This window comes from Macrobrachium nipponense, chromosome 17 (assembly GCF_015104395.2).
Source record: "Macrobrachium nipponense isolate FS-2020 chromosome 17, ASM1510439v2, whole genome shotgun sequence".
Classification (NCBI taxonomy): Eukaryota; Metazoa; Arthropoda; class Malacostraca; order Decapoda; family Palaemonidae; genus Macrobrachium; species Macrobrachium nipponense.
The window spans coordinates 69,951,988-69,979,516 of NC_087210.1; the positions used below are offsets into that span (position 1 = coordinate 69,951,988).

The 27,529-nt window shown below is 40.6% G+C and overlaps 1 protein-coding gene across 1 annotated transcript; it reads left to right on the top strand.

Annotated features, from left to right (window-relative positions):
* The first annotated feature begins 1,082 nt into the window (after nt 1-1,082).
* Nucleotides 1,083-25,419, top strand: LOC135196303 (TELO2-interacting protein 1 homolog). Its single transcript, XM_064223010.1, has 2 exons — nt 1,083-1,270; nt 17,537-25,419. Exon 2 carries the CDS (start codon nt 17,723-17,725, stop codon nt 21,092-21,094), a length of 3,372 nt encoding a protein of 1,123 aa, XP_064079080.1. The 5' UTR covers nt 1,083-1,270; nt 17,537-17,722; the 3' UTR covers nt 21,095-25,419.
* The last annotated feature ends 2,110 nt before the right edge of the window (nt 25,420-27,529 follow it).

The window sequence follows — 27,529 nt, forward strand, 5'->3', positions numbered from 1 at the left end:
ACTGAAATCACTGCTGCACTCTGTTTTTTTTCCATCTGTCCATCTGCCTGTGGTGTTTGCGCATGGTAACACTGCAACCCGGCCTTTAAATAATATCATATTTCGAATATTAACGGTGTAATTCGCATACAGTAAACTATTAAAACACTTTTCAGTTGCAAATGCACACCCTGATATCCTTTTATTTACCTAAAACTTACACCTAGCATAACTATTTAAAGCCCGGGACGCAGTGTTACCATGCAAAACACCACAGGTGGATGGACAGATGGGAAAAAAAACCAGAGTATAGTGCATTGCAGGCATTACTTATTTTTTTTACTGTAGTACCACCTTTCATATTCTTTTTCTTTCATCTTACATACCACCCTCTCCTAACGATTGTGTTACAGCACAACTGCGAGACTTTCGTCATATGCCACTTTTGAAACCTTTTTACTCTGCATTTCCATTTCAGTGCCGAATGACCTCGTAGGTCCCAGAGCACGGCCACGGCCTTTGGCCCAAATTTAATATTCCAAAACCAGTTTCGATATGATATTTATCTAACTAGCACAAAATTGTGGGTGAATAAATTTCAGTATCTCCCATTTTCTCCGAAGAAATTCCTGCGCCAGTTTCCGCAATTATAAGCCGCACAACCTGCCATTATATGAAGAAAATGGGCGGAAACAAATCGCAGTGCTCCTCAAGCGCCTATTAAATTTCCTCGGTTCCCGGCATTGTTGCAGCAAGCAATCCCGCCGTTAGTGGTTAGTACTCCAAATTACATGGTAATATTATACAGAGAACATCTTCAGTAATTATTGGCCCTTATAGCTCAAATACAATCAAGTTATGTGAACTGTGCCATAACTTTGCGTGTAGGACTTGGCAACATTGCCAATGGACGACCCTATATTGGTACAGTTTATTATGAGATTTGTCAGTCATAAGAAGGTCTATGCTTATATCATATTGATTTTGTTCTTCTTATATTAAAAAAGCTTTATGAATCAGATAGAATTATTATTATTAATTTCTTTTCTAATGTTAGTGTGTTATTTTAAAATTTTTGTTTTACTTTCTAAAATATCTGTAAACAACGCAACCCATAAACAATCTTTGTTGTTCCCATAACTACTACTACTACTACAGTAAATTTCCTATCAGAGTTGTGCCCTGCACATGTTAATATTGAAACCATTTTTTTAGCATTCTAATTGAATCCTCCCTGTTTTGAAAAAATGACGAGAGGATCTTGTATACTTAGTGATGGTAGTATATCAGGGTAAGAAAACGTTTTCTTTGGCGGCGTTAGCGAAATTGGGTACGGTAGGTGGCCCAACAGTTCAATGTCTGAGGTAGCTAGAGATGAAACTCTCTTAGCTAGCCTATTAGCTAGGTTTATTAGATTAGTTGATGTTATGTTGCGGTATAAGGAAGGCCCCATATCCTACTATATGATCTATCTAGGTAAGTGAATATTGTGGCTGCTAATTGATTTCTCGCCACACACCTAGCTAGTAGGCTAGAATAGGGTAAAATACCGCATACTAGCCTGCAGCAGGCCCTGTACGATCAATGCATGCAACCCTCCGAAAAAGTACATTATTACGCGTCCTGACACCGGAGATGGGCATCAGTTGCGACTTATTGTTGGTGAGGAATGGAGCTAAAGACCTCTTCTCTCCTTTCAAAGTAGGTAAGTATTTTCTCCAAAGTTAGAAATTAAGGCCAAATTTTAAGATTTAAACAGAGGGTAGTGAAAAGGGTGGCTACGGCAGTGGAAATCTCACCAAAACGCTTTCAAAATTTTTACTTGCGCTTCAATATTTTAGAAGATTGACGCCATCTCGATGTTTATGGAGTCGCTTGTGTCAACAAACTTCCCATTTCCATGTGATAAATCGGCACACCACTTGTAATCACAGACCCTGGGGCACTTTCATCACATCAATCAGAACACGGGCCCTTACCAGGACGTTTTTAAGTAAACAACTGTTTTGGTAGAAGACGACGACGAAGCGTGCACTAGATAATTTTTTGAATAAACAGTAAAACATCAATATTTTACATATTTATGATGATTAATTTGAAAATATTCGTTATTGAAAAAGTAACTCGATTCTGACTCAAATTTAAGTAATTATTTTTCGGAATTAGAACGTTCTTTTAAGTCCTGTATTATGACGTCACGACATCTTGACTTTCGTACCTATTGTAAATAATTGCTATATAGGTACTCAACTTTCTTGCAGAACAGTTTACCAGTTATATATTCATGCAGATTATCAGCTATGCATGTAATGTTATAATCGTAATGCGCATATATATCTTTATTATTTACTTTTTGGATATATGAAGATGTTTTACTGCCGGATTTCTGCCGTAGTGTGACGCAATCACTCTCGGTCCCTGGGCCTCAATCTGTTTTCGCACCATAAGAAATTAATGGGGCTGAATTCGCAATGACCAGAAAGTCGTTTAAAGAGGAAAGTTGGCATTGAGGGGCATATGTTTTGATTGAGAAAAATACAAATTTATACAATAGCTAGCTTGTAAAAAGTACTTGATTACAAAAAACTTGATTGACAATTAAGCAGCATACCTACTATGGGTTTCAGAGACAGTGCAAGCACGTTTTTTGGCAATATTTCTGTAACGAACACTCGTATCAGAACGAGATTTTGCTATCGTGCATTACACCCAGTGCTGTAATTTATAAGGGTATCGTGAATTACTAATTGTAAAGAATAACGACACTTGTCCTTGTACCAAGAGACAAAAACTCCATTATCCAGAAATGGATACGAACACGCGTAAAAAGCTCCACCTACCCTCTCCCCCCCCCTACACCGCCACCCCTGTCCTTCCTTCCTTTCTCTCTCTCTCTCTCTCTGTTGCCAATTGGTATGTTTTCACTCTCCAAACTGGGTATAAGACTTACGCAAAACGTGGAAATTGGTGAAATCAGACTATGTATTGAAAGTATATAGTATACGGTAAAATTACAGTTTCAACCATTATGGGAAAACTGGAATAAAAATATATTTGTTGCATCAGAAATAATGTAGTTCCAACGGATTTAACATTTATTTTGACTGCAAACCATCCGATTTAGAGATTTACTATGTAATTGGAGTTAAAAAAACGAGTTTTTCCAGAAAAAGGTAAATGTCCAGGAGAAGGCCGCACCCGTTTTTCAAGTATTAACAACGAAAAACGGCAAAAAACGACCAGATTGGTGTTGCACATCGCATAGAAACATGAGGAAATGAATAAAAAAGAAACTAAGAGTTACTCTTACACACAAAATCTAAGCATAAACCTACTATTTCAATTATGGGGGATCCCAGTGGGAAGCTGGGTTTTTGGGTGGGGGGAGGAGGAGAAAAGTGATTTTCGGGGCACTACCGAACTTAATACAACCATCTAACCTTACCTAGGGCCCTGTACCCCTACCTAGGCCTAGCGGGGGGGGGGGGGCTCCACCCCCCTTAAGGCCACAGTGATTTTCTCGGCACTACCAAACCTAATACAACCACCTAACCTTAACTAGGGCCCTGTACCCCTACCTAGGCCTAGCGGGGGGGCGGACGGGGGGGTTAACGGCTTACATACCTAACATCCATCAAACCAAATCCAAAGTGATGGTACTGCTGTATACATCGTTATACTACCACCATTATAATATACTCTATAAATTAATGAAGCTTACCTTAAACTGTTGGTTGATAAAGATGTGCTGCTGCTTTGAGGAAAACGTGAAGCCGTTGCAAGGTTCCCTGACATGCAACTTAAAGTAGGAAGTGGCCAGGTACCCGACGACCACATTGCACTGCAAACAATCAGTAGGAAATCGAAGGTCTGTCAAAATTAATGCCAGAAGGGCCAGCCACTGCCTCTGCCATAGGTACAGGAAGACAAAATGCCGTTTTTTGCTTCATTATTCGAGTATTCAGTCAAACAAGGATACCAGTGGACACTAGACAGGTAACTTTTTTACTCCGCTGAAATGCTAGTGAAACTTAGTTTTCGACTAAAGTTGTTCGTAATTGGTTATGAAACCCATGATGTCATAACGATGTCACACCTCTCAGCCAATAATGAGTAACGGGAACTGCTTTTGTTTGCGTAAGAAAGTAAGTTAGAGGGCTCATTAAAAGTAAACATTACCGTAGAGGAAACACCTCTCCCGACTTAGGAAAAATTCGAGGTAAAAACTTAATATTTTTTTTTCTCTGTAAGTATGCATTAGCGACATTAATGTATTGAGAAGAAATGTTTTGTTATCACGTGCTTTACTCGGGAAAAATATCAATATAATAGATTTCCCATAATGGTTGAAACTGTAATAATACCATATATACATAAATATTAAAGCAATTTTATCATTATTGCATTCCTATGACAACTAGAATTCATGGAAACAGTTTATAATAATGCATCGGCGTATGTGTTAAGCTCCACTAATGTGGCAACGATGATTTTGCCATTCTTAGCATGCAAACATTAAAGGTTACATTTATTTCTGGCTTACAGTTATTTAAAAAAATCAAAATACTAATATGTATAGACTTAAATCAATGAAAAGTGCTAGCAAAAAAAAAAAGCAAAAAAATATATATATAATCCACTTATTTGTAGTCTGTTCCTCTATGGTTTTCGGCAGCCAGATGTACGACAAGGTTAAAAACATTGGATTGTATCTACTTTAGAAATATCTGTAATTTTTCGGGGTAATTTGGTTGTAAAAAAGGGATAATAGACATGAATTAAATTAACATTTTTAAATAAAAAAGTAAAGTTGAACTAAATAACGAGTAAAGTAAACAATTTAGGGAATAAAACTTTGCAGTCTCGTCGTCTGCTGTTCATAACTGTGTTTGTGGCGCGCGCGCTTAGGAACCAGGAACAGCAACTTGTTTAAAGTGCAATGATGGAGTGAATCGAGACCAAAATGTGTATAATAACAATCAAATAAGCATTGTGGAGTTTCAGTTGTGATGGCAGTAAGGATAAAAAACCACCAAATACAAGGTAAAAATGAATTCAGTTCAAACCATGACCCCGGGAATAACAAGTTTCATACTTTCACTAATATAGGCAACAAAAAGTTGTTTTCTTGTGCTGATTACAATTGCAATCTTGAGTAAGATCAATAAACGTTACATATATACGTTAACATTGTTCAAATGAGTGCTGGGAAGGCTGGGAAAGATGGTGTCCGTCACTGACCAGAACCTGCCATCCACACGGTAGCTGCCATATTGGATTTCAAAACTGCCTTGAAAACATATTTTACGAAGAGCGTCACATGCTTATTTTAGTTCGTATGGGGCTTTCATATATCACATTATGTTGACGAAACTTCAGCCTTTTGAATGGTATGCTTAGAGTTGTAATTGTATTCTTGTTTCACCAATTAAATATCGAGTGAACAAGACCCGTCCAGCGTGATAAGTGTTGGTAGTCGGTGATGTTTTACCCTAAATCCACGTTTCCATCTGTAGGTAGGTAGCCTATACCTAACTAGGCTAATTAGGGTAAACAACCGACTGGACTGGCCAACTCACTGACCACCACGTTTGTGGGCACCCTCCGAAAAAGTACTTTAACACGTCCTGACACCGGAGATGGTCATCAGTCATGAGTTGTTGGTGGTGATAGCAGGAGCTCAAGACCTCTACTCTCCTTTCGAAGTAAGTATGGTAATTCTAAGCCCTCATTCTGTGGTAAAGTAGACTATGGCAGTTGACGTTTTCCTACGTTATTTTGCTTACTGAACAAGAATTTAAAGTAATATTTATTCGGACGGCTGTAATTAACCCCCAGGGGCCAGTACTAAACACAGCGAAATCGTCAACTGCCATAGTCTACTTTACCGCCCGCGGTATGAGGGCTTAGAATTACCATAAGTATTTTCTCCAAAGTTAGAAATTAAGGCCATATTTTAAGATTAAACAGAGGGTAATGAAAAGTGTGGCCAATGCAGTGCACACTACCCCCATGACGCTTTCGAAATTTTTACTTACAACTAAAAATGTTTAGAAGATTGACACCATCTCGAAGTTTGCGGAGTCGCTTGTGTCAACAAACTTCCCATTTCCTGTGCTAAATCTGCACGCCACTTGTACCCATAGACGCTGGGGCACTTTCATCACAACAATCGTAAACATGACTTCCAACCACTACTTATCCAAGGAAACTACGGCATTCTTTGCGCTCTTCAATTGTTTATCAGTGTTGTCAATTGGTATGTGTTTACCCTCCAAACTAGGTATAAGACTTACACAAAACCGGGTAAATACTAAGTGAAATTAGCGTATCTATTTGTAGTATAGTATATACGTACATATTACAGTAATTTTATCATTACTGCATTACTATGACAACTAGAATTCATGGAAACATTTTGTAAATGCATCGGCGTATGTACCGCAGTAATCTGCGCGTATATTGACAAAAAGCGGAGAATCTTTATAATCTACGCGCATAATCACATGTAATAAATTATCATATGTGTGAAGCTCCACTAGATTGGCAAGGATGAGTCATTTTTTCTTCGCGTCATCTGCTCGTAAGTACATCAGAAATATTTGTAATTTTTTGGGGTTAATTTGGTTGCAAAAAAGGGATAATAGACATGAATTAAATAAACATTTTGAAGTAAAAAAGTAAAGTTAAAGTAAATAATGAGTAAAGTAAACAATTAAGGGAATAAAGCTTTGCACCTCATAAACCGTGTATTCGTGTGCTGCCCGTAACTGTGTTTGTGGAGTAAGCGCCCAGGAACCATGAACTGCAACGTGGTTCAAGTGAAATTTGGAGTGAATTAAGACCAAAATTTGTATAATTACAATCAAATAAGCACTGTGGAGTTTCAGTTGTGATGGCAGTAAGGATGAAACCACCGATTACAAGGTAAAAATGAATTTTATTTCAAACTATGACCCCGGGAATAAAAAGTTTCATACTTTCTAATATAGGCAACAAAATGTTGTTTTATTGTGCTGATTACAACTGCAATCTTGAGTAAGATCAATAAACGTTACATATAATATACGCTAACATTGTTCAAATGAGTGTTGGGAAGGCTGGGAAAGATGGTGGATTGTCTGTGGTTAGAACGGCCATTCACGTGACTGCCGCCATATTGGATTTCAAAACTGCCTTGAAAACATATTTTATGAAGAGCTCACTTGCTTATTTTAGTTCGTATGGGGCTTTCATATATCACATTATGTTGACGAAACTTCAATCTTTTGAATGGTATGCTTAAAGATGTAATTGTATTCTTGTTTCACCAATTAAATATCAAGTGAATAAGGCTGAGCCACGCGATGACGATGGATCGACTGCGGTTGTTTGCCCTATAGGTAGGCTATCTCCAGTTAGCTATAGCTACCTACTTGGGGTAGGATACAGAATGAGGGGTCACGGCTTTACTTGTAGTACTATTCGGGCAGGACAAAGCCCCCTGGTTAGGTTGTCACCATAAAAGCAGGTCAAAGTTAGGTAGCTGTATTTTTATCTAGTAGGTAGGTACCTAGTACATATTTGTACTTCCACCTACCCATTTTGGTAATGGTATGATATTTTCGGTAATTCTAGGCAGTAACTCCGCATGGACTGCAAGGAACGGGCCCGAATACTGTAATTTCCAAAGAAGTACCCAACGCGGAGTTAGCTATTACCTAGATTTACCATACCTACTTTCTTGCAACCTCACATTTTTGTGTCCTGTATTCCTTACATTTATCAGATATGAGGGAATCGCAAGTTGGAAACCAAGTTTTATTTGGCCTGGGGAGTTTTAGGGAAACCTGTGAGTCACATTGCTCACAACTTTGCCCATGAGTTTTTTATAATTTGAGTGTTGTTGGTTTAAAATTGTGGAATAGGCTAGTTGCATTTGTTATTTCCTGCAAATTGGTCAATGAGTGTAAGGTGGATTAAAAACATCAGTGGCATCCAGGAAAGTGTGGAAGAGGTGATGTCTCATTGCATTTTTTTTTTAAATGGTAAGCCACAACACCTTACGTAAAAAACTGAGTACTATTAGGTATTGTGAGTAGGGCATATATTCCCTTATGCAATGCTGAGGCCAGCCCTGTGAGATCTAAATAAATTAGCTCAGTTGTCTGGTAAAACTACTTAATAGCAGCAAATAATGCAATACTGAATCTCCGCCTAAACAAATTGTTGATAACTCACTACTTGCCATTCTACCCCTGGATATAATAGCCACAGTCCTGATATGCCTCATACTCATGATTAAAAAGTTTAAATTCTGGGCAGTGTGAGCCTACTGTTCCCAAGTCATAAATGATATGAAGTGTATCATTAGGTGCTATAGATCTAAAATTGGAATCTTCTTTTGTTAGGGTTGACTGTGAGAAGTGTCTATATACATATGGAGTAACGATGACCTAAATGATGGCCTCTACAAATTAGGTTCTAGTAGGCTTAGAGTATCAAATACACTTTTCCTAAGCTCTGCTATAACAGTTGATAAGTAATATTTGGAAACCTTAAGCAGATCATCCTCAACTAGACTAGTGACGAAGGCAACTCATAACGGAAACACTATTAATGGCTTAATTTGCACAAAAGTTTAAAAACTTCATCATCTTTGACCAATACCCTGAAACTAATGATGGTAGTGGGCAGCTTTGACATGTAGCACTTCTATAGCAGTGCTGACGTCGGATGTCAGTGCGTATATGCAGTATAACTAATTGTACTGTCATGAGGCTATAAATTATTTTAATTCTATATTTGATCTAAATGAAAACTACAAAGAAGTTTGTCAGTACCAATATATAAAGAGAAAACACATTATCCAACACCTTCCATTTTCTGTCTGGGAAAATCTTTTTATATTATGATTATCACAGCGTATTACAACATAATTTATCTAATGCACCACTCTACCAGTGAAAGGAAAGAACTCGGCAAGATAAACAATGATTCAAGGTAAAACAGGTTAATCGTGAATGTATTTTCATATTGAAATTTTGAAATCTTGTGGTCTAGTGGTGTCAGTTGGCTACATTATTTGTATAACTAGAGTTTTTGATGCTATTGACTATTAATTTTTGTTATAATATTGAGTAAAGCACTATATACCAGCAGCCTGGGTAGAGACTGAATAAAATACTATACTATTGAATTGTGAATGATGAAGAGCTTTGAAACCTGAATCGTGAATATATTCTAGTAGCCATACTGTACTTTGAAATTCTGTGATCTCAGGATGGTTTATAGACATTAATTTATACATACTATAGTAATAAACTTTTATCTATGCTATAGAATTAATTTTATATATGTATATTAAGTACCATTGTCTCAAATTATCATTATTTTAGGGGTTCCTTTGCAGAATAAATGCATCAAATTAACTATATCTGAACTGGTATAATGTAACTGTTAGTGTTAATTACTGGGATTTGTATGGTGTCAAGGTACAGGAATAAAAGGTTTTATAACTTAATGAGCAGAGGCGAGTCAGCTTAGCCATTTACTTGCCTCACAACCAAAGAAATATCATGGTCTGTGAATTGCACCTACACCAGCGGTCAAAAAAGCTTAACTTATGAGATGAGCAGTTGGAAAATACATAAGCGATGTGTAATCAGTAATAGGCACAAAACAAAATGATAAAACACAGAGGTGACAGGGGCAATTACTGCGATATATTCTGATTTAACCTATTCTATGGTGCTGGGTCCTTTGACATCCCAATTTAACCTGACCTAGAGTGCCATAAATCATTCAGTGACCAACCTGACCTAAATTAATGTGACATAAGGTGCTGTGTCCTACCTAACCTGATCTGGAGTCCCGTAAAACATAAAGTGATTATGACCGTATTCACTATTGAAGATTGAAAAAGTACTATATTTACTAAGGATGAAGGGATTTGCTGAGGTATGCGAGTCATGAAAGATGTCCATCACTATGCAGTCCTGTACATGTACTCCTTTGCTAATGGATATTTTAAGATTTCCGAAATTTATTTTTAATTATTCAGTGATTAGGTCCATTTGGATCTCCAGTTGGATGGAATGTGGACGAACCATTGTAAGGTTTCCTCCAATGTAGTAGCTCATATTTAGCAAGTTAAGAGGTTTACCATATATGTACTCTCAAAATTAAATGAATGTTTGTGTTTTATAAGCACAACCTTATAATTTTGCTTGAGGCTTTCTTTAGCAAGTAGAATTACTAAACTGGGGAAAAATATAATGCTTCTGCTTTTTAAGAATAAGTCTATCTCTTCACTGATTGTTGTGCAATGTGGTATACTCAAGTGAAATATGAGGTATGCTCAGTACTACTTTGATATAAAAATACTTTAAAATTTTGTATGTATTTAATGCTAACTTTTAAAACTTACAGGTTTCATACAATCAACTTACCTGTCAGATATATACATAGCTAAGACTCCGTCGTCCCCGACAGAAATTCAAATTTCGCGCCACTCGCTACAGGTAGGTCAGGTGATCTACCGGCCTGCCCTGGGTGGCAGGACTAGGAACCATTCCCGTTTTCTACTCATATATTTTCTGTCGCCGGTGGTATCAACATCGTTGCTGCCACCTCTTGACTGGAATTCGCTTTTCTAAGCAATTGATCATCTTTTTGTGGACTTTTGGTGACGTACCTGGATCGTTGTTTTGGCATTCGCTACTGTGGACTGGATTTGGACTTGCTTTTGATTTTTCTTCAGAATGTCTGATTCAAGTGTTTGTGTGAGAATGTGTGTGAATGTAGGCTGCAAGGTGAGGATACCGAAAGCTTCGGTTGATCCTCACACTGTATGTCGCAAATGTAGGGGTTTTGATTGTTCTATTTCTAACACCTGTCATGAGTGTGAAAGGTTGAATGTTGAGGAATGGAAGACTCTAACTTCTTACTTGAAGAAGTTAGAAAGGGATAGAGTCAGAAGGGCTGCATCTAAGATGGCGGGTAGTTGTACAAGGCCTATTGAGCCTTTGGATAATTCTAACTCTTCTCTTAATTATGATTCTGTATCAGGACCCTCACTGGCCGTACATTCAGATTCAGCTTCGGAAATTGCTGAACTGAAGGCTACGCTTCACAGGATGAAATCCGAAATGGCTGCCATAAAAGGTAAGGATGGTGAAAGTGACTTTAGTGAAGTGAGTGTCCCCAGTGTTGTGGAGGGGGCGTCTGACCGTCTCTGCGACGCTCCCAGGCCTAGACCTCTTCCAAGCTCCCAAGCCCAGAGGAGAAGGAAAGTCGAAAGCCGTACGGAGGTTGTGGAGAATTCCCCCCGGTCAGGCGTCCCTTCAGCAGGTGCTGTGTATAGACAGGCCTGCTCAGGACCGCTATCGAAAAAGCGTCCTCAGAGAGTGCTTCTCTTCGTCCGCTTCTCCCTCTCCTAAACGAGGGTGGAAGGATTCAGACTTGTCCAGGCCCCTGAAAAGGCACTGGAGAGATCCTGGTTTGGATTCAAGCCCAGAACGCTTTTCGGAAGAAGAACCTCCTTCTATCAAGAAGGCGAAGAGGGTTTCGCCGTCCCATGATGGGGGCAACACGCCTTCGAGGTCTACTTCTCCCGTTCAAGAAGACGCAGGAGAAGCGTCCAAAAGGATCATTTTGGCGGTACAGGAACAGCTTTCCGCCCTAGTAGGAGTCCTTTCGAAGGATCCTCCTCGTAAGAAAGACGTCAGACTGCCGGTCAAGAAGACTCGTCTTCCTTCTCCCACCAGGAGTGAGGCTCCTGTGAGACGTGAGTCTTTTGAGATCTCAGATAGAGACTCGTGGGAAGATCTGGATCCGCCAGACAAGCGCGTAGCAACAGCCAAGCGCGAGGCGTCCTACAGACGAGAAGCGTCCTCTAAGAGAGAGTCAGACAAGCGAGAAACGCATTACAGACAAGAGGATTCTCCCAGATGGGATACGTCTGCCAGATCAGTAGCTTCAGCCGAGCGCGGAGTAACAAACAGGCGTGAGCATTCATCCAAGCGTGAGGCTCAAGAAGAACATCTGTCACGCAAGGAAGGTACTTCAGGAAGACGCGAGTCTTCAACAAGGCACGAGATGTCAGTCAGGCGCGAGACTTTTCAGAGGCGCGAGGCACCAGTCAGGCGCGAGGCGCCAGCCAAGCGCGAAGAGTCAGTCAGGCGCGAGACGCCAGCCAAGCGCGAGGATCTTGCCAGGCGCGAGGCGCCAGCCAAGCGCGAGGAGTCAGCCAGGCGCGAGACGCCAGCCAAGCGCGAGGCGCCAGCCAGGCGCGAGGCGCCAGCCAGGCGCGAGGCGCCAGCCAGGCGCGAGGCGCCAGCCAGGCGCGAGGCGCCAGCCAAGTACGAAGAGCCAGTCAAGCATAGGAGCTCTTTACACTCTCTTAGCCCCTCTCCTATTAGGAGTTTGTCCCCAGTAGAGAGAATTGTTGGACAAGAAGACCCGGAACGAGAAGTGGTCTCTCCTACTGATCCGATTATGGAAGAGGAATCAGAGGACGAGTCTCACAGTAAGGAAGGACTGTCGAACTACAAAGTCTTGACAGCTCTCCTTCTCCAGGAATACGGAGACGCATTGATCCCTGCCGCTCCTCCTTCGCCTCGTTCTCTGTTTTCATGCTCGAAGACTCCGAAATCGTCGGCTTTCGTGAAGATGAGACCGACGATTTCTATGAAGAGAGCTCTGCAATCGCTGGATAACTGGATGCTTACTAAGAAGGAGCTAGTAAGGACAGTCTTTTGCATGCCTCCCCCTAGACTGACCGGCAAGAGAGGGATTTGGTACCAGACTGGGGAGAATATGGGTCTCACTCTCCCTGCTTCAGCTGAAGCTGACTTTTCCAGTCTGGTAGACGCATCCAGGAGACATAGCCTTCACACGGCTAAGATTACTTGGGGCCTTTCAGAGTTGGATCATCTCCTCAAGGGACTTTTTCACATTCTAGAAGTCTTTAACTTCCTAGATTGGTCCCTTGGGGTGATGTCCAAGAAGGCTCATGCCCCTGAAGGGCTAGAACCAGATGTACTCCTAGCAATTCTGTCATGTATTGACAAGGCGGTGCAAGACGGCTCAGGGGAAGTTTCTTCCTTGTTTGGAGCAGGTCTCTTGAAGAAGAGATCTGTGTTTAGCGCTTTCTTGACGAAAGCAGTTTCACACTCACAAAGAGCAGCTTTGTTATTCGCCCCTAGGTCTGATTTTCTGTTCCCGTCACAGTTGGTGAAGGATATTTCACGATCGCTGATGGAGAAAGCGACTCAAGATCTTCTCCTGCAATCGTCCAGGAAGAAGAGACCAGTAATGATGGGAGAAAAGAAAGTGACGTCTACTCCTGTTCGGCCCTTTCGAGGCGGCCCTCCAACTAGAGTTACCGCTAAAAGGAAAACGACCGAGAAGAGAGGTCGAGCCTCGTTCCGCCCCTTTAAAAGGGGAAAGTGAAGTGGCGCTCCTCCAAACACCAGTAGGTGCCAGGCTCCGGGGATTTGCGGAAGCCTGGACTCGCATCGACACAGATCCTTGGTCGATGTCGGTTCTTCAGAAGGGATATCTCATTCCTTTCCTGGACAATCCTCCCCTAATGTCAACTCCAAGGGAATTGTCCGCCAATTACAAGGACCCTGTGTTGAAAGATACTCTTCAACAAATGGTGGATCAGATGTGGGACAAGAGAGCTATAGAACTTGTGCTGGATCAAAGCTCCCCGGGGTTTTACAATCGTCTTTTCTTGGTTGCGAAAGCCTCGGGGGGATGGAGACCAGTTCTGGACGTCAGCGCTCTGAACAAGTTTGTTCAAAAACAGAAGTTCTCTATGGAAACCTCTGCTTCAGTCCTGGCGGCTCTTCGCCAAGGGGATTGGATGGTGTCTCTGGATCTCCAGGACGCATATTTTCACGTCCCGATCCATCCTTCGTCGAAGAAGTACCTCCGTTTCATGACGGGGGGAAGGATCTTCCAATTCAGAGCCTTGTGCTTCGGCCTGTCGACGGCGCCTCAGGTTTTCACGAACCTTTTGAAAATGTGGCGAGATGGCTTCATCTGAAAGGAATCAGTATATCTCTTTATCTAGACGACTGGCTTATCAGAGCAAAGTCAGAGGAACAGTGTTTGGAGGACCTGAATGTGACACTAAACCTTATAAAGACTTTAGGATTACTCGTGAACCTCGAGAAGTCCCAACTGATCCCCAGCCAGAACTTGGTCTATCTGGGGATTCGGATGGATTCTCGGGGTTTTCGAGTATTTCCTTCTCAAGAGAGACTAGCGAGAGGTTTAGAAAAAGTCTCTCTCTTCCTAAGGAAGGAACGGACTTCGGCGAGGGAATGGTTGAGCCTGTTAGGGACCCTTTCCTCGCTCGAACAGTTCTTTCACCTAGGAAGACTTCATCTCCGTCCTCTTCAGTTCTTCCTCAGAAGTTCGTGGAACATGAAGACAGGACTACTCTCGGACTTTTTTCCCATTCCAGATCTGATAAAACGTCATCTAGAATGGTGGTTACTCCCACTGAGGGAAAACAAAGGTACTTCCCTGGAAATACAGAGCCCAAACCTTGTATTGTTTTCCGACGCGTCGGAAAAAGGTTGGGGAGCAACTTTGGGAAAGAGAGAAGTGTCAGGCACTTGGAATGCTCTTCAAGTGTCCTGGCACATAAACTGCAAAGAACTGCTAGCTGTACACCTAGCTCTAAAGAGCTTCGAACCGTTAGTTTGCAACAAAATAGTTCAAGTAAATGCGGACAATACAACCGCTCTGGCATACATTCGGAAGCAAGGAGGTACTCACTCGTATGCCCTTTACGAACTCACGAGAGAACTTCTATTGTGGACATCCCAGAGGAACATCTCTCTCTTGACGAGGTTCGTTCAGGGAGTAAGGAACGTACGAGCGGACAGGCTGAGCAGGAGGAACCAGGTCCTTCATACCGAGTGACCCTCCACTCAGAAGTTTGCCTCAAGCTCTGGTCTCTTTGGGGAACTCCTCATGTCGACCTCTTTGCCACGTTCCTCTCGAGGAGACTGGAAGTCTTCTGTTCAGTGGTAGAAGATCCCAGAGCTCTAGCAGTAGACGCCTTCCTACTAGATTGGTCTCAGGTAGACGTTTACGCATTTCCCCCATTCAAGATTCTGGGGCAAGTACTCAGGAAGTTTGTGACTTCAAAGGGGACAAGAATGACCCTGATAGCCCCCTTTTGGCCAGCTCAAGAATGGTTTCCAGAGGTACTGGAGTGGATAGTAGACTTCCCCAGATCCCTTCCACAAAGGAGGGATCTTCTCAGACAACCACACTTCGAGAGGTTTCATCAAAACCTCCCCGCTCTCGCTCTGACTGCCTTTCGACTATCGAAAGACTTGTCAGAGCGAGAGGCTTTTCTAGTAAAGCAGCAAGCTCGATCGCTAGAGCCTGGAGAACTTCCACTATCCGGGTTTATCAATCCAAGTGGGAAGTTTTTAGAAGGTGGTGTAAGTCAAAGAAGTTGTCCTCCTCCAGTACCTCTGTAGCAGAAATAGCTGATTTTCTGTTATTTCTGAGGGAAGAGTCGCACCTCTCCGTAGCCACGATAAAGGGCTATAGGAGTATGCTATCGGCCGTCTTTAGGAATAGAGGCCTAGATTTGGGAAACAATAAGGATCTGCATGATCTGATTAGGTCATTTGAGACCAAGAAGTCTAGAATGACTTCTCCCCCTAACTGGAATCTAGACATAGTACTGAAGTTCTTGACTTCAGAGAGATTTGAACCCCTACATTTGGCCTCGTTTCGTGATATAACAAGAAAATGTTTATTCCTTTTGTCACTGGCGACGGCAAAAAGGGTTAGCGAACTGCACGCCCTTAGTGACAAAGTCGGGTTCAATGTAGATTCAGCCATCTGTTCCTTCAAGGAATTATTCTTGGCGAAGAATGAAAATCCTTCGAACCCCTGGCCGAGAAACTTCGAAATAAAAGGATTATCGGGTCTCGTAGGCAGGGAACCGGAGAGGTCTCTTTGCCCGGTAAGGGCTTTAAAGTTTTACTTAAAGAAGAAGGAACAGTTGGGAGGTTCTAGACAAGGCCTGTGGTGCTCAGTGAAGGATCCATCAAGACTATGTCTAAGAATGCATTAGCCTTTTTTGTCAGGAACGTAATTATGGACGCTCATAAGGCTTGCACGGACGATTCTTTAAAACTTCTGAGAGTAAGAGCTCATGAAGTGAGAGCAGTGGCGACGTCTCTCTCTTTTCAGAGAAATATGTCGCTGAAGAATATCTTGGAAGCGACATATTGGAGATGTAATTCTGTGTTTGCGGCTCACTATTTGAAGGACGTGCGTGTGACCTATGAAAAATGTTTTTCATTAGGTCCTTTTGTGTCTGCGGGCACAATCCTGGGTACAGGAGCTTACAACAATCCTTAAGATTTTTTTTTATTACTTAAGTCTAATAGATATGTTCTAGACTTTCTGCTGAACAAGTGCAGTTGCCGCACAAGCGGCCAGTCACTTCAGTTTAGTAAGGAACTCTTGTGATATCTTATATTAGATAAAATTTTTTTTTTGAAAATTATTGTGTGCTTGTGCATTGTGGTTGAGTTACGGTTGTTGCGAAGAGTTGGGGATAACTCTGAGCAATTTTTAATACTAACATGGTGGTTAGGATCAGGTGGTCGGGATTGGTTGTATGCTCCTTAATAAGGTGTGTTGTCATGTAAGTGGATCAGCACCCATTGACAAAGTCCTTTCAGGCTCTGCCGAGTAAGTGGATAAGACCCCTTCGGCAGACCCACAAGAATTCTTGGCCATAGATCACATATCTCGCTAAAGTTTCTTGAGGTGATGCAGACTACGGGGAAAACACCCACGAAGTCTACCACCTATCAGGTAGGAACCAAGGTTTTTATTTTTATACCTACAACAGATGTTGATTACCTGTCTATTCTAGTAGTAGCTGTCTCTTACCCTCCACCGAAGGGTGCCAATCAGCTATGTATATATCTGACAGGTAAGTTGATTGTATGAAAATGATATTGTTATAATACAATAAAGTTTCATACATACTTACCTGGCAGATATATACGATTAGGGCCCACCCAGCCTCCCCGCAAGGAGACAGGTGGAAGAGAAAATATATGAGTAGAAAACGGGAATGGTTCCTAGTCCTGCCACCCAGGGCAGGCCGGTAGATCACCTGACCTACCTGTAGCGAGTGGCGCGAAATTTGAATTTCTGTCGGGGACGACGGAGTCTTAGCTATGTATATATCTGCCAGGTAAGTATGTATGAAACTTTATTGTATTATAACAATATCATTTTTATGCAATAAAATGAAATCTTAAAACATTTCTTACACTGTAAACTACAATTCTGTATTTATACCAGAGCCATTCTGATTGGTATTGTAAAACTATCACTAAGAACTGTTGCTTAATAATAAAAGGACTTGATATTTTTGATAAATCAGATCCTTGTTGTTTGTGATTAGTAGGCTATGAAACATACAATTTGAAATAAAATAAGTTTTGTATAGTATGTATTCATTAAGTATGAAATATCACTTTTGTTTATACTGATGGTTTTCTTTTACTTTCAGGAACTGCTTTGTAGTCTGTTGACTGGAGCTTTCTTCCAGAGGCATAAAAGCAAGTTAGCAATGAAGTATGGAAGTAACTTGAATAACTGTTTAATACTCTGGACATTATAAATAGTATTTGTAATAAGGTTAGTTCTATAACCTTTTGGTATTTGTAAGTAGAGGAGTAGAATTCATTATTGAATTATGGATCCTCGAGAAGCATTTCAGATTTTACAGCCAGCAAGTATTGCTGTTGCTCGAGACCATAGTGTTGATAGCGTACGAGCCCTTTGCCATGCAGTTGAGCAAGTCTTGGCAGCTGAAAAGAATTCACAAATTGATGGTGGCTCAAATTGCATCAGTCAGATGAAGGAGTATCTTGTGTTTCCACTTTTTATCGTTTTGAAAAGTGGCAAGAAATTGTCTTGGACTATGCAAGAAGAATTGGTCAGGTGTCTGCTTATTGTTTTACGCCAATCTAGTATAGATGATTTCAGTTTTTTTCAAAATATTTTCACTGAGCTTTTCATTCTTCTCACAAACAAGAGTGATCCCCAAAAAGGAAATAACCTTAGTGAAGAGTGTAAGCAGTTGGTATTGACTACCATTACAACAGTTATCCATAATAGTACCGAAAAAGTGCTGGAGAAAATTATTAGTAATGACTTTAGACCTCAGCTTGGTCATGCTGTGTTTATCTGCCTGAAACTAGCACAAGAAGAGAAGAACCGTAGCCTAAGAATAGAGGCTATAGTTTGTTTATCAGCCTTAGGCCAAAAGAAATTCTTTACAAATATTTCTGAGGCTAAACAGGATAATCTTAGTAGCACCTTCACAAATTTTCTTCCTGGCATTGTAACTGGGTTAGCAAAAATTGCTAATGGTGATGAAAAACAAGGCCATAAGATTACTTGTGCTGCTATAGATGCCTGGGTTTACTTTGTTGTGTTAGTCATGAGAGATGATTTCTTAAAAGAAAAAGTGTCAAATTTAGAAGAGAATGAAACAGTCTCAGAACTTAGGAATAAGCTATTTAAAGTGGAAAACTTGAACAATAAAACAAAAACCTCTACTGAAAAGAAAAATAAATTTTATATTCCTGGACCAGATGAAGAAACTTCTTTGAAGTTGCCCAGTGTAGACATAAATAGAAAATGGATACATGAAACTGCAGGGAAGCTGATCATATTAATTCAGTCCATGATAAAACTGGTAAGTCACCCCCATTGGAAAGTGAGGTTATCTCTTATTCAATTTGCAGAAAAACTTATCTGCAGTTGCCACAGGTCCCTCACTGGTGCAGTTGTATTAGCATTGCAATTGATCATAACACTGAGAAGTGATGATATTGTTGATGTGGGAACTTCTGCCCAGAATTCTCTGTTATCTGTGATGAATGTTATTGGATATGAAAATCGCCGCTCATCCATTCAGAAGGGTATGTATGAATTGCTTGAGGAGCATGTGTATGCTCTTTGTACTCAGTTACCTACCATTTTCAAGCAAGATGACAATTCTAAGACATTGTCCAGTGTACGTCAGCTTTTGGGATGTCTTGAAGTTTTAGGTGGAAGGATTTCTCAGTTGATGACTTGGCCAACCCACTCTCTCCGTCTACTGAGGTCACTTCGTTATGGTCTTGCACTTGATGTAGGAGACTCTGATCTTCTTCTTGAAAGGACAAGTGCTGAAGATCCCTTCAGTGTTTTAACAATTAAACCATCTCTTGGCCGTAGCTTCAAGTATTTCCAAGACGTACGTATATTTGAATCCATTGCTTCATCTTGCAAGTTAATTGGTTATCATTGTGATATCACAGTAGTGTCAGACCTATGCCTGGAACTGTTACAAGAATCTCAGTCGAGGAAAGAAGCACTTATCGTGTTTACACTCATCTTGCAAGGGAGAGATAAAAGCAAGTGTAAAGACACAGATGGTGACAGTATGTCATTAGCAGAAAATGAAAAAGTTGTTCAGAGTATTTTAGATGTGTTGATTAGCTTGGAAATATTTGATGTTCCTCTGTCTGTTATTGGAAATGCATCTGTTAGAATCCAGGAAGATCAAATTATAGTAGATACATTGGTCCCTGTCAACAGACAGGAGAACATATCAGTTGATATGGTTAAGAGCAATATTGTACTTGTTGCAAATGCTTTAAATTTGATAAGTGCTGCATCCCTAATGATTGGAAAGGATTTTGAAATGTTTTTGAGTACTATTTTGTGCTCTGTGATGGAAAAAGCTGGAGAGAGTAATGTTTTGGTTAGTTTTACAGGGCACAACACACTTACTGCAATTGCTAAAGCTTGCAAATATGGAGATGTAGCACAATTAATTGAAAAGAGTGTCCATCACTATTGGTATCCCTTGTCTATGAAACTAAAGCGGTTACTTCAGTACCCTTCTGCACCGCTTGTACTTCAAGTATGTCTAGAATATGCAAATGTTGATGTTATTGCTTTCACTGAAGAATTAGTACAAGATGTGTTAATATCTCTTGATTCTTATCACAGTGAACAAGCTTTGCCTTTACTGAGAGTGTTGCTAGTTTACATCATGGCAGTAATTAGGTATGAAGCAAAGTCAACTATTACGGAAGTCCATGTTGGTAGAGAAGTAAAATCAATTGAAGAGGGTGGTTCTGTGAGTGTAACTGTTGATGAAAATTCCAAATCAGAGGGATTGGCATTCTTTTTGAGAGACTATCATGCTAAACAATTGCAAGTCAAGGAAAATTTAGAAAAAGAAGAAAAGGAAGAACCTTTGGAAGAGGAGGATATTGCAAGAGGTTTTAGTAAAGGTGAGGGTGAAAATAAAGGTGATGATGCAATTGATGAAGTTAGTCAACCAGATGAAAACAAAACTGAAGCACCAGTGTATGTTAAACATGTCGTGGAAGTTCTTGAAAAGTGTTCTCACTTATTATATGTTCAGGACAGGAAGCTCAAGTTGTTAATCTTAGAAGTAATAAGGGCTGGCTCTGATGCCTTGGCAAAATGGGAAAACGAGAGACTGCCTGTGTTTCACAAGCTTTGGAAGCCTCTTGTGCTTCGATTAAAAGATGTTGACTTTATTGTAATGATGCGTTCCTTTGATGTTTTAACTGTGATGGCTGTTAGCAGTGGAGACTTTTTAAGACGTCGTATAATTAAAGAAATTTTCCCTGTTATTTTCTCATTTTTGAAAAGTCAAGGATCTGTAAGTTTGAGTAAGACAAAAGATAGTGGTTATTATATGACAACAGCATACCGAGCTCAGTATTCTGTGTTGAAACATTTACCAAACTTATTGAAGGCATTAAACTTGGGAGTTTTAGAGACAAGTGAACTTCTGAATGTTATGATGATTTACTTAGACACCCGACAACCACAGAAACTTCTTGACTTTGCAATAGTTGTTGTTAAGGAGGTTGTAAAAACTCATCCTCAGCATGTATGGCTGGTATTGGCGTATCAACAGCCACCAGTACGAATTTTACCCCCATCACCTTGTTTAGGTGCTGTCCACATCAAAAGTATGCCCCAAGTACAGTTACCAGATGAAATTGTTGAGTTGTATAGACAGTTGTCATGAGTGATGAATTATTAAAGTTCTGTATTATTATCCAGGTTTTGTTCCATATTGATGTAAATAATAATACTGATCATGTAATGATGTATTCAATATTTACCCTTATGTCACAAATTGTAATACAGTATTACAATTTTTTATGTATAGCTTTTTACATATCGTACTACTGTGCTACATTCTTTTAAGAAGATTTGCTGAAATTCACTATGGAAGTTCTTTGACCCTCCTTAAAACAGATTGTTGTAGCCAGCTCTGTGACCACTAATTTTGTGGGCTGTTTGGTATGGTTAAAATGCTGCATGACATTGATAATTTCACAATGACTTTTTACAAGTTAAAACTTAATACTTTTTGTAAAATTAAATTTAGAAAATTATATAATTGTTATGAAGTGAAATACTTACTTTAATTTATCTTCCTGCCACTGGCCAGTGGCATAAGGCTGATACAGTTCCTCTCCATCTGTCTCTATCCCGAGCCATTTCCCTTGCTTCCTCTAGGTTATGGATTTCATCCTCAAGATCCCTGACAATTATGTCTATCCACCTCGTTCTTGGTCTACCCAGCAGTCCTCATCCTATTTGTACTGCTCTCAGTGCTCTCCTGGGGTCTCTATTTCCATCCATCCTCTCAACATGTCCAAACCATTTCAGCCTTCCCCTCTTCAGCCTGATACTGACTGGCCTTTGCCTCAATCTCATCCTGATGTCTTCATTCCTAACATAATTGTCCCATTTAATGCCAAGTATCCTTCTCAGCAGCTTCATCTCAAAAGCATCCAACCTTCTCTCCTCTGTTCTGGTCAGTGCCTAGGTGGACGAACCATACATCAGGACTGGTAGTACTACTGCATTACATATTCTCATCTTAGTTTTCAAGCTGATTTCATGCCTTGACCACACGTTTTTTCTCAGAACCTCAAAAGCTCTTGCTGCTCCCAGTTTTCTTCTTTGTATATCTTCAGTTTGCCTCCCGTCTGCTGTTACCACACTTCCCAAGTATACAAACTTCTCAACTTGCTTGAGTTCCTGTCCTCTGATTGTCATATCCTCCATATGCACCCAATCGTCATCCCTACTCACAACCATGATCTCGCTCTTCTTTGTGCTGAAGTTCAAGCCAAAATTCTTTGTCTCTGTCTCCATCCTCATTACCATACCTACCAGCACCAGCCATGTATCAGCAACCAATGCAACATCATCAACAAAGTCCAAATCCATGAAAACTTCTCCACCAATACTAGCCCCTCTGTTTTCATTCTCCATCACTCTTCTCATTATGTGGTCAATATATACATTAAATAAGGTGGGTGACATAACACATCCCTGTCTTAACCCACTTCCAACTGGGAACCAGTCACTTTGTTGTCCGTACAGCTGCACACACCTTGGTACCAGTTCTTTAGTATCCTTATCACTTTCAGTGGTATACCATAGTGTTCTGCCACTCTCCACATTCCATCTCTCCATACTGAATCATACCCTTTCTCCAAGTCTATAAAAGCACAGAATATTGGCTTTGCATACTCCCATCTCTTCTCAGTTATCTGTCTTAAGGTGAAAATTTTATCCACTGTTGACCTTCCACTTCTAAAACCACACTGCTGTTCTCTAAGTTTCTCTTCTACGATAGGTCTTATTCTGTTAAGTATTATTCTCATGAATATCTTCCCTGGGACTGACAGTAAACTTATGCCCCAACAGTTACCACACTCCCTTTTGCTTCCCTTATTTTTATATATCGGTATCATAATTGCCTTTTTCCAATCACTTGGTACCACCTCTGTTTTCCAAACTATGCTAAAAACCACTCTTAAGGCCTCTATCATCCTTCATCCTTCTGCATTTAGCATCTCCACAGTTATCCCGCACACACCAGCAGTTTTTCCATTTTTTACAGATTTTAAGGCATCTTTCACCTCTTCTGCACTAATATCTTGTTCTTGTACCTCCAGTGTCTCGTTTAACTGTGCAATTACAGTTCAAGTTAAAATGGTTACTAGGATGTGATGATGATTCACATAGGAAGTGTTGAAGGTTTAGCTCGTTCAGATGTATCACAAGGCAGGTTATTAAGCCTTTTGAGTTGGACGCATTTGCCATTTGAAGTTCTGTTATTGTTTTAAATGTGTTATCTTTGCATTCTTGCATGGCACTACACCTGCTGTTGTCTCAGAATTTCATTTTGTTTTTCAATGAAGGTAGCCTAAGGATAACAATGAATTACTGTTTTGTTTTGTTTTTTATATTTACCTGGAATATTTACTGGGCAGTTTAGCAAATCCTTTTAAAAATGTCCCTTCAAAATAAGAGGTGAACAATTTATGATGAACTTAGTAGTATGACTCTTGGATTAGCCTCTGAACTTTGTAGCATGACTCCTGGATTAGCTCAAATTCTTAGTTCAGCTTTATGAAATGTTTGTGAATGATGTGATGCTGAGGGGTAAGATTTTATCTGTTGGTAGGATACTGGGTTGCTCCTTTGTCCATGTATAACTGGAAAGTTTTACAAGGCAGATACCTGTATATTTGGACATTGGAGGTCAGTTACATTGTAGTACTATTATGATGGATGTTACATTTGTTTTTGAGAGGCTTAACAAGCTTCAGATTTTCATGGCTAGGTCATTTTAGATGAGATGTATCAACCTAGTCCCTAAAGGCTTGTTCTGAGAGAGTTGAGAATGTTAACTTGGTGGTTTGGTTAAGATTTGTTTATAATGATGATGATTTACCCATTGGAGATTTTGTTACTTCTTCAAGGCTTTTTGCAATCTCTACAACTGGACTTAACATATCACAGAAGTACTAATTATTTGTGTATTTTATATTTCATTATGCAGATTTCCTATGTTTTAAATAAATGAATGCTGTAATGAAGAGTAACTCAAAGCTTGGAATAAACAACATATAAATTCTTTTGATGCAGTTTATAGATTGAGAATAAAAGCAACTGAAACCTGTATGAAGGCTTGGGAAATTGTGATTAGAAAGTTGATAAATTAAATCTTAGCCTGATGGGAGTTCCAGAAGAGAGGAGAGAACTCATTCTATGTTTAACCCCTTACAGAAAAAAGCAGATGTAAAAACATTTATGATGATGATGAAGTGCAAGATTAAGTTACAAGTTAATGCTGATGCTAATTGGTAATGACTAGTTTTAGACTTGTAATTTGAGCTAATTAGGAAGTTTGCTGGCTGTAAAGATTTCTTATGGTAGTATCTACGTATGTACAGGGAGTAAACTTTGCTTTATATGTTTTACAACAATAATATCAAAGGTATTCAGCAATGTCTTTTGTCCATGCTACATTCAGTATGAATATTTTCTCTCACATGCCTTGTGGATATTGAGTCCAATTACAAGCTACTTTAGCAGCATATCGTGAGAAACCAATCACAAAGAACATGAGATTTTAAGAATACATCGGTTTTGAATCCCTGATAGCTTTGGAAGATTGCATTATGTGTAATAACTCACAGCAGTCACATATATTGGGAGTTCATACTAAGTGTTATTCCTCTTTCAAAGAAGCACGTAGATAGTGTAAGTACTATACTTCAGTGGGTGGTAGAATATAATATACAGATCCTTTTCCTCACGTTTTTTGCTGTTATGATGCTGAAAAGACTGTGTTATCACTTTTTTCATTCATTATTGCTTTCAGTTAACAAGCATCTGACAGAGTGGCTTGAAAGCTCAGTCCCCTCTTGCCGTTTGTGTGCTATTCACCACCTACACAATTTTGGATTGCATTTGGATGTTAAGATATATATGAGTTTTGTAATATTTTAATTATATTTTAACATGGAAATAGTATTTTGATATTGGAGAACTTTCCTCCTAACTACATTTGTTGACAATGAATTTTAGGAATGTTGTAAGTTCACATTTTTTATATGATGCTAGTTAAGGGAAATCAAATATCAATTAATAGCCCAGTTAGCTTTGAATTGCAGTGTTGAAACAGGTCTCATTTCCAAGTAGAATGGTTGTACACTAGGAAAAATTGGTTTCTTTTCTGTGATGTGTTGAAATTATCTTTTTCCAGCCACTTTAAGGGGCAACTACTGCTCTCTTTGAAGCAAATACTAAAATATTTATGATGAACTGGAAGTGCTGTATACTCTGTCTGGAGTGAAACGACTGGGAACTTGAGACTTGACTTGCTCCAATCCCCTGGGCTGTTACCTGTTGCTGCACTATTGCAATAGTGCAGCAACAGGTATGCACGGCTTACATGTAAGTTGCGTGCAATTGCCCCTTTGTTTATATATGTCTGTTTTTCACTGTCTGCATTGACTGTTAACAGTATTTTATTTTCTGGGCTCAGCTCGTGTCGCTTGCGCGAAATATCCTTTAATCTATTATTTCTAGGGTAAATGTACTAACACATACCAGAGAATAAATAAAATAAAGAAAAAGGTCAGTATGACTGACTCGCTCACCCTCTAGGAGGGTGTCGGTATGAACACTAGGCGAGTGAGACCACTACCACGAGCCAAATGCCAATAGAAATCTCCCACTACAAAACCCTCCAAGAGGGGAGCCGTCCCACAGATGGGAGCAGCTCGTACTACTACTACACCATCCCATGCTTGCGACTGCTGCGCCTCTAGTGGTCATCCTTTTTCGTTAGCTCGCACGAATCACAAGTGCTATTTTTCTCTCTGTGTATTTTGTGCCCTTTCTTCGGATTTTTCGATAATGGAGCGTGCAGCTATTGCAGCAGCTAAGTTAAGTACTCAGTATTTACGGTTAGCGAGTTTTTTCCGTCCCCGAGACGGTATTTGCCGTTTTTTAGGTATAGATACGTTCTCGGGGGCTGGAAGCATGGCAGCATGGTCCTGCCGCATGTTGGGTTCGTTCTTGGTCTCCCATACCTAGAACATCCCTTATTATTTTACGCTCTATTTTGATTATCCGCGTTATTACGTCTACTCAAGTTGTTATACATGTATGTATTTCACCTTATGTAGGCTTTTTCTATCCAGACCCTAGTCCAGGTTCTTAGTATCGGCCCCTGACTAGCTTTGAGTGGTAGACTTGCCTTCGGGCTAGTCGCACACTCCTGGATTTTTTCTCCTGCTATTTTACCTTCTTTCTTTCATTTTATTATATTATATTTTTATGTTTTGTTATTGTTAGGTTAGTTGGCGTCTGGCTTAGCCTAGGTCCTGGCTCGTAGAGCCTAGTCTACCGTTGATCAGTTCGGTCGCTTCCTCATAGCTTCTCTCTGATCAGTTGGTTTTCGCCCTATGGGCCTATATGCTACCGCTTTTCAGTTCTGGTTGCTTCCGATAGCTTCTCTCTGATCAGTTGGTTGGCCTAGGCTTGGTTACCGTATCTTAGTTTACCGCCTCGTGGTCACTACGTGATCACGAGTCAGCCAGGCGCCTGCCAGTCCCCCTCTCTCCCGCTCTCCCATAGAGTCGGGCGGGGGTGGGTCGGTCTGTCCTTGCTCGCCCAGCATGCCCGAGCCTGCCTCCCCCTTCCCCTCCACCGGAGGGGCCTGGGAGTCCGACAGTCCCTGACTGGTTCCGACCTCTCCGCTTCTCGGCTCGGCCGGGTGGTACGTTGTGGGGGGCTCTGGCCTTCCCCCCTCCGTTACTTCCTTGTCGCTCCGGGTTAGCGCGAGTCTGTATGTCATCTCGCCCTTCCCTCCTTACTAGAGCTCCTCCCTATCGGAGTCCTGATATCCAGCGGAAGGGTATAGTCCACCATAGTTGGACCGGAGCATACAATAGGTCTTTACTAACCGTACCGTATTGCTGAGTTACTACACTCCGCTTCACTGGACCTAGTCCGGTTACTTGCATGTAGGTTTAAGTTATCTTTAAGTTTATCTTAAGTTTCTTAAACCATCCCCACCCCTCCCTTAGTATTTACCGGATCTCTCCGGGATTATAGCCTATTCAGGCAATGCAGGGAGGGGTTATGCCCAAATTTTTTCCGAGCTCCGCCACGTAACGGAGTTCTTTGTCCTTAGTCTGTAAGTGTTACCCAATTTAAGATACTCATGTGTCTTCCCACTTACAGGCCACCAACTGTGAGCATCCGGGATGTTCCGCTACACTTCAGGACCCCTGTGGACACGAAGTTTGCCGGTCCCATGCTCCATGCGCGACTCCGCACGGGGACATCCAGGTCTGGTACCATGAGACGTGTACCATATGTTACGATCTGGTGAGCCAGCTTTTGGAAGGCGTAAGTATTCCATCTCCGCATGCCGCTCCGCTTCTTTTAGTTCTTAAGTTTTCATCATTACTTTAACTTAAGGCATCTAGTTTAAGTTATATCCTAAGTTTTAGTTTTAAGTGGTTCTTAAATCTAAAATATATCCTCTCTTACAGGCTCCGGCAGTAAGAGATACGGCATTGGCTACCCTGCGGGCCTGGGTCGGAGGTTTTGGCAAGAACGCCGCCAAGGGTCAGCC